Here is a 7,963-nt window from a genome sequence, read left to right as displayed (position 1 = left end):
GATATTGCCAGGCAAGGGGGGGGGGACAGCGCGCAGTTGCCGGCGAGCTTACGTCGCCGCCCCCGCGTCTCGCGTCCCCACCCCCCGCCTGGCAATATTGATCGCCGTGCGGTCACATCTCGCCACGCGCTCGAATTGGACAGTGGGCAGGGCAAAGACGACGATTTTCGATAATTTTTTTCTCGTTAACTATTGCGAAAATTGCAAAATGTTTCAGGACTTTTCTGTTCATCTCGATCCGTTCTACCTTCTCACGAGCTCTGGGACAAATGTTATAACTCACCCTGTATATATATATGTATGTACATACGCGTATCGTCTATGTCGTGCACGACTTTTCTACGACGCAACAAAAACAATTAAAAATGTAAATAACGTATGTAAATAATAAATATGTTAAGTGTTGGTCAGAGCTATTTATTCACAGCTTAATAATACTGTGTAAATTTTGGTATAGTTATTCTAAACTGCGTAAACTAGATTTCGATTGTTTGCTGGTCTTAAAACGCAGAACTTGGTAATGCGATAAGGAAGAGTGAGAGAAAAAATTGAATTCGTACTTTATGATTGTTTCTTGATAGGATCACGGTTCAATATTGTCCTCGTTCGCAATCATACCGTTCCTGAATGTGAAATCAATTCATACCAGTATATTAAATAAGTTATGGAACAACATTTGATATTATTGTTATTTGCAATACATACATAGTTTTATCTTACAATTCTTGAGAATTTTTTTATTTATAATTTTTTAGAATATTTCTTAATTCAACTTTTTTCTTCTCAGTGTAGTTAATATTTGTATGAGATTTGGCGAGCATTAGAAAATTTAATGGGTATTCATGTAATTGAAAAAACAATCGCTAATATATCTTTGGCTTCTCTAGCAGTTGTACTTTTGGCAAGCTTGTCTCATCGGACGTGCGTCCGCCACAATTCTCCAATTTCTTTTCTACAAATTCATCAAAGAGGAAAGGATGTTTAAAAACATACATGTCCATTATACTATCCTCATTGCATTCATGTGGAATAATTTTTGTGCTCCTTTGTAGACCAATGGCCGGTTGTTCCAACCTCGTAATAGGTTAACTAATAGTTAAATCTTATTTCTTTGCTTTTCTTTTAAATTAGACAAAGATAAACGTATAATTTAACTGTTAGTTAGGTTACCAAGAGGTTGGAAAAACCAGCCCTAAGTGACGTCAATCGACTTATCATCACTTTACTCTCGGTAAAGTCCCCACTACTGCACCAGTCAAACGGGTCAACACACCACGGACACTATAAACATGTTTCGAAGCGTTTCAAAAGAACTGGTTAGTCTTACGAAGATACGTTGAAGGTGTAGTAACATCGGTCCGAGAATTAGCATTCTGAAACCAATCGCCGCAGTATTTTGAATTTTACTTTGACACGTTAAGAAGAGTTCTTTAGAATATCTCGCAAGAAAGTGTTTGAAGAAAGTGTACCAGAAAGAAATAAGTACGAAAGCATATAAATAAATAAGTTGTAAAAGAGAAAATATTGAAATATAACGCGCAGCTTGAAGCGTATTCTAATTATTGATAAGAAAATGCAGTATGGTACTTAAACAAAGTGGAAGGTGAAAGATAATAAAAAAATAAAACAAAAATATTATTATGACAGTAAAAAGATGCGACAAAGTGAAATAATAAAGCAGAAAGCAAAGCGGTTATACGTTAAAAGCGCGTTGTATCTCATCGGAGTTTGTAGATCGTTAGATAAAACGGTAATTATACTCGCCACAACCGGTTTCGCAATTAGTGAATAATCACAGCGCAAGATAAATGTATGCTCGTAGAATGCAAAATCTGATTCACGGGCAGGTGTCTGTTTCCTATACGGGATAGTGTTCTTTTTAAATGTAATCGACTGGAGAAATGAACGATTAAAGTGATTCCTCCTAAACACGTGAGTCGTTAAATTTTTCAGTTTGGTTTGCTTAATTGGGTGCACACATAATACGCATCCGCTATGCACATCCGTTTCTGTATACCATATCGCTCATCACTAACGTCACAAACTCTCTGTTTTCTAATATGATTTAAAGCACCCGCTACTTCGTCGAACCTCAAGGTGTATCTGCGTAGTAATATACTTTCTCCGAACAATATCGTATGGAAAAATAATTGTTTCACGAAACTGATAGTTTAGCAAGGTCATTAAAGCTGCACCGATTAATTATTTTAAAAGATTACATTTAATTAGGCTGCACATTTTTCCGAACGCGGATTGATATGAAATATTGTAATAATCATTAAAACATAAATGTTCGTACCAACTGAAATATGAATAAAGTCACAAAAGCGAAATTATCTCATCTAACCTCTTCATGACGTATTAAACGTAGGTCGATATAAATAGATCTGTGAGCAGAGATGGGCGGCAGTAATTACTTTTGTCTTCAAATTACACATTTAATTACAAATTACTTTTACTACTTGTAATTGAAATCCATTTAATTACCCATTACTTTCAGCATTTGTATTTAAGTTCCATTCAATTACAAATTCGCCCATCTCTGTCTGTGAGTACCCACAGAGACTCGGCTCATATCGGCAACATTCCAACATCTGTTAAATTACTTAGGTAATGTTACAACGCTTGAAAATTTACGAACTCGGTATAATTAAGTTTTCTAAATCAAGACTTAGAAAGTATATATTTTTGTTAGTTTTGTAACAGAATCTCACAAGATGGCTAAGATTTTTATCTTACTCGTATTGCTGCCGCACTTACTTTGTACCATGGTACATGGTACAACTTTGTGCCCGGAATACCTTACATACACGATCGACCGCGAGACACGCAAGATATTCGGACGGATCGAAATTCTACCACTAGAATCTCTACTAGAGGATGAAGAAATTTATTTAAAGGTAGCCTTAAACACTACCGCTGATGCGCTGGTAAGTAAACTTTTTAATATTGTTAAGAATGCAGAAGACATTTGTACATAGAATTGGTGGCTATTATATAGTATAGGTGATTTCTAATAATTTTAGCATATTAAACTAAAGCCTTTTTAAAATTAAGTTTATTTAATCAGAATTATAATGTCTGTAGAGCAGTAAAGAAATAAAATTATAATATATTTAGACTTCTGAAGTACACATTGAAATAATCAAATTACAATTTGGGAAACGATTTTCTACAACATGATTTGTTTCCTGTATCTGTTGCGAAATGTGCAATAATTTTTTTAAATATCTCTAGACATGTTCAATATATGTAGACACTATTAAACGAAATAGAAAATATGATTGGCATTATTTGAAACAGATAATCGAGAAAGAATTTAAAGGCTTTATTTAAAATCCTTATCTGATTTGTCATCTGTTATTTTTACGTACTAATAAAAAGAAATAAATATCTTAACGCGTAAAAGGAATTAACTGCATTGTTAATATTGGCTGTGTAGTGCTATATGGAAATATTCAATTTAGAATTATGTACCTTCTTAAACATTAAAGATTGTTACAATATTATCTTACGCATAGCTAACTGTTTAAAATGCTTTCAAAGTCCATCTTTTTGTTTTGTTAATTTCATTATTGAATGTCTTTAATTATTTATCCTGTTACTGAAAATAATTTTGTTGTTATTGTGTTTCAGAAAGAAAACTTCCGATTGGAATTGGCACATTCGATAAAAGAGTTCGTTGAAGCTGTTCAACAAGGCAGACCTTTGTTGTATCATGTTTACTTTCCCTCGGACGTAGATTTTCCGATATTATCCGCGCTATGGTTCAACAGTCAACAATATTGTCTCGACCCCAAATGTGAGTATTTGGTTGAAATTCAATATAGTATAATCTCGTTAATCCGGCTTATTAAAAATCAGATAGTGCTGGATTAATGGATTTGTCGGACAAATAGAAAGTATAAAATATAAAAAAAAACTAATACGTAAAGTAGTCATGATTAAACTTATCACATAAAGTAGTATCTAATGAAACTTATTACATGGAGAAATACATATAATGATAAATAAAAAGATCAAACTCTTATTATAATAATTTTGGAATTTCCTTTTTATCATCGTTTTATGTCTTTATATAGAAAACATTTTCAGCGCGATTGGTTATGTTTGGAAATTATCTCTGTCCTTGTAAAAAATATTATACAATTTTTTCGTACTCTACGGAAATGTGCAATTTAAAAATATGTTACGTCTTATGGCAGCATCAAGCGGAAATATCACAGCAAATCTCGAGTTGGGGCATATTGTGTACCCGCCGAACAAACAACTAATGTCGCAGAATTTTCAGTCGTGGTATCGAAATTCGAGTAACTACCGTATAGACAATCCAATTTATCACGAGACACGGTAGTGTCTCGCGCCAAGTGTAAGCGTAGCTAGTACACGCGTGCGAGACCGACCGTGTAAGTTTACGCGATAAGAGCTACGCCGAATGCGGTATTACCAGCTATTACACCGATACCACAAATAGACTGATCCCCAACGGCGAGGACTCGTTACCAGGCCAGTGGCCGTGGGTGGTTGCAGTCTACCAGATTAAGAAACAAAAGTCGAATACAACACACGAATTTAAATGTGGCGGTTCTATTTTGACTACCAGGCAAATATTAACAGGTATGCTATATCGAAAAAAGCCCTTATATCGAACCAAGTAAATTTCTCGTCTTACATCTATTATACTTTCTTGAATCTTTATAGTAAGATTTTTATTTTTATCTATTCATACAAAATTATTTTTCGTCATACTAAATTAAGATATATTTCCGGATAAAAAGTGTGGATTATAAGAAAATGTAATTTATACATTTATACATTTATACGTTTTTTTATAGTGGCGGATTGTGTGATGTTTGCCCTTGATCAGAACGATACCGTACCACCTAACATGTTAGCGGTAGTTGTAGGGCGATTTAATTTACAATTAGTTCAATTAAACAGAGATGTGATTCCGAGAGTCAAGAGTTACATGATTCATCCCGATTATGTGCACGATCGTTTCACCAGCGACTCCAATCTAGCGATTTTGACTCTCTGGACGCCCGTCGAATTCAATCCTTTTATCAGGCCTATTTGCCTATGGTCCGGTTCACCCAATCTCGACACCGTCGTTAACAGAACAGGGTATGTCGTAGGATGGGGCAAAGAAAAATTTGGTAATATCGAAGAACAGCGAGTAAAATGGGCGACAATAGTGAGTCAGGTAGGCAATTGCAATTAGATGCTATTATGAAAGTGTTATTCATTGCATTCGTAATCGTGCCAGAGTTATTGCAGGCCTTAAGTTAATTAAACTAATTTGCGCAAATTGCAGGAGACTTGCCTCCGGAGCAATCAAAGATTCGTTAGCCTCACCTCGAATCGCACCTTTTGCGCCAGTTCGGTAAACGAAATCGGTCCCTGTGTCGGTGACAGCGGGAACGGGTTGGTGCTTCTGAACAATATCACGGGCCGTTACGAGTTGCGTGGCGTTCTCTCGGGGTCTTTACCTAATAATGAGTCCCATTTTCACTGCTATTCACGGGATTACGCTATTTATGTTGATGTGGCCAAATACATACCATGGATTCAACAACAGATTTCGACGTAACGCTGGTTTATCGCGACAAAATGCAATACGTGCTAGTTGATAACATTCTTTACGTAAAGTTTATCTGAAACCGCAGCATTTATATACAACTATACGTGAGAATTAAACAGTTACGAATTTTACTTTTAATTGTTTATAGCGATTTCTCTTGTTGTAATGTGTCTTTGATCTGGACACGAAAATAGAGTACATAAGAGACATACACGCAACTATCTGTCATTGTGGACTTATTAATAAAGTTATAATGAAGAATAAATTATAACACTCTCGCAATACTCTTACTAATAAATACATTCAATATTTTTTTTAAAGTCGCAAGAAATATTGTACATGTAGTAATATTCTTTTTTTTAATACACGCGATTCGTTACTTATTTTAAGTTTTATAGTACGTTGTAATAAGACGAGGAGAACGGAGAGAAAGAAGAAGTCTCAGTCTATTAAGATCGCTTTCTCATAGGATCATGGTTTAATGTTCGCAATTATGTTGTTTCCACGAAATGAAATCGTACTATTAACAATATACACGTATATGTATGCTAAAGAAATTATGGAACTTTAGTCGTTATCATTGCTATTTGCAATGCATGGGCTCTATCTTATAAGTTTTCTAAGAGAGAACTTTTACGAATTGTTAGAACAAAACATTTGATTCAAAAGTAAACCTAATGAAACAACAGAAGTTTGCGTAAGATTTAGCGAGTATTGAAAAATATAGATATACTGAATACTATATGCATGTAATCAACACGCTAATAATCCTTCAGAAAAACTAAAGACTATAACAATATATCAAGTAAACTTGGTGTACGAGTAGAAGTGTGAAAATAAATCAGCTTCATTTGTAATTCCTTTTCGGCTCTTACGTTTGCTCTTGACGAATCAGAACGCGCTCGGCCAGTGCTACAAATATTTCAAAATTATTGTACTCTAGCTTATATAGTACTTCTTATTATTCACTTCCAGTATAGACGGTATTTTCTAATTACATTGTTGGCGAGCTAGTTGTTTCATCAAACGTGCGCCCGCCAATTCTCCGGTATTTTTTCTGTTAAATCACCCGAAAGGAAAAGATAATTCATTTTTCATTAGTACTTTATTAAAGTAAAAAATGTTCCAGAAACGCTTATCCTTTCTTCTCTTCATTGTATATTCTCATGTAAGATAATTTGTTATGAACTAAATGACATAAATCAGCTTATCGTCACTTGACTGTCGATACCCCTACTACTGCATCATTCGAACGCGTCTTCATGAAATTTATATGTATATGTGGTTCAAAGTGTTTTGGTAGAGAACTGGTTAGTCTTATGAAGTTACAGTGAAGGTGTGCAATGTCGGTCCAAGAATTAGCATTCTGAATATCTAGAATCAACGCCGGAGTCTTGAATTTCGCTTTGAACCATTAATAAGTACTTTATAATATTTCACAAAGGTGTCTGAAAAAAGTGTATTACAATACGGTGAAAATGCTAAAAGTGAGCGGTTTTGTCCCTTTCTAAGAGGATAGCTAGAAAAATGTTTTTTTATTAATCCCATTGAGTTCTCCAGTATAAATGTTATCGTAATAAGGAGAAAGTTAGAGGTATTATTAAAATTTTTAGTTTTTATATTCTCTGCGTGTTCGGACGCATACATATATATATGTATGCGTATACATATATGTATACGCTATTAACGCTCTATATGCTACGTTGCTGGTTACAAATATCTCATACTCTTTGTTTAGTAGTATGAATTAAACCATCCGCCATTTCGTTTGAGTCTCAATGTGGATCTGTGCAATTAAATCTCTTTTTCGAATCTATTTCGCAGAAAGAAGAGCTCCTGCTATCTGCACTGATCTTGTTTCGGACCCCAGGTGAGAAACCTCGGTCTTTGACAACTGGGTCAGTTGTGGTACAGTGCTGTGTTCCAGTACACCGTTACACAATACTGTATCAGCACTGATCTCAGAATAATCGGTCGAGGGCCAGTACTTGAAAACAGCACTGAGAATCGGCATTGAGTAACAGTACTGATATTCCGTGATCTGAAATGATTATTAGTACCACTGCAGTATCAGTCCTGTGTCACCAGAGAGAAGCCTGAGAGATGTCAGGGCCCCGTTTTTCGTGATTGGCGAATGCGATACGCCCTTTGTGGACATTGAACTACGTAGCCAATGTCCACATTTTGCCAAGTGGGTAACGCAGATTTGCGAAAAAGTACACTGAGAGAAAAAATTATAGTAACGGCAACTATATAGGTGAGAACTATACAAATATTAGTCATAGAATTATTTGCATAGTTTAATTAACTATTTTATAGTTGTCGTCACAAAATTTATGGTTAAGAGAATTAATAAATAATAGTTGCACAAACTTTATCGGA

General features: G+C 35.0%; 2 protein-coding genes across 4 annotated transcripts; both read left to right on the top strand.

The window, feature by feature from the left end:
* Positions 1 to 1,275: 1,275 nt before the first annotated feature.
* Positions 1,276 to 4,617, top strand: LOC105556360. Of its 3 annotated transcripts, none has more exons than XM_012003446.1 (4): positions 1,276 to 1,932; positions 2,707 to 2,930; positions 3,637 to 3,802; positions 4,206 to 4,617. In XM_012003446.1, exons 2-4 carry the CDS (start codon positions 2,718 to 2,720, stop codon positions 4,352 to 4,354), a joined length of 528 nt encoding a protein of 175 aa, XP_011858836.1. In that variant the 5' UTR covers positions 1,276 to 1,932; positions 2,707 to 2,717; the 3' UTR covers positions 4,355 to 4,617. The 3 variants fall into 3 exon arrangements, with proteins under 3 accessions (XP_011858836.1, XP_011858835.1, XP_011858834.1); XM_012003445.1 differs by having other exon boundaries at positions 1,279 to 1,482; positions 2,696 to 2,930; XM_012003444.1 differs by having other exon boundaries at positions 1,284 to 1,932; positions 2,696 to 2,930.
* LOC105556361 (serine protease gd-like) lies at positions 4,540 to 7,734 on the top strand (the record flags this gene model as incomplete). The annotated part of the gene is made up of 4 exons (XM_012003447.1): positions 4,540 to 4,617; positions 4,836 to 5,203; positions 7,406 to 7,451; positions 7,639 to 7,734. Coding segments are annotated over exons 2-4 (496 nt in total), but the record flags the coding sequence as incomplete, so codon positions are not given.
* Positions 7,735 to 7,963: the final 229 nt, after the last annotated feature.

The sequence above is a fragment of the Vollenhovia emeryi genome, unplaced genomic scaffold, assembly GCF_000949405.1.
Source record: "Vollenhovia emeryi isolate VEMERY1.0 unplaced genomic scaffold, V.emery_V1.0 DF940077.1, whole genome shotgun sequence".
Taxonomy (NCBI): domain Eukaryota; kingdom Metazoa; phylum Arthropoda; class Insecta; order Hymenoptera; family Formicidae; genus Vollenhovia; species Vollenhovia emeryi.
This window is presented reverse-complemented; position numbering and strand designations above follow the sequence as displayed.

Coding starts and splice junctions, on each gene's coding strand:
- LOC105556360 (XM_012003446.1), top strand. CDS start 2,718: ATGGCTAAGATTTTTATCTTACTCGTATTGCTGCCGCACTTACTTTGT. Junction 2,931..3,636: donor ACACTACCGCTGATGCGCTG/GTAAGTAAACTT, acceptor ATTGTGTTTCAG/AAAGAAAACTTCCGATTGGA. Junction 3,803..4,205: donor ATATTGTCTCGACCCCAAAT/GTGAGTATTTGG, acceptor GTCTTATGGCAG/CATCAAGCGGAAATATCACA.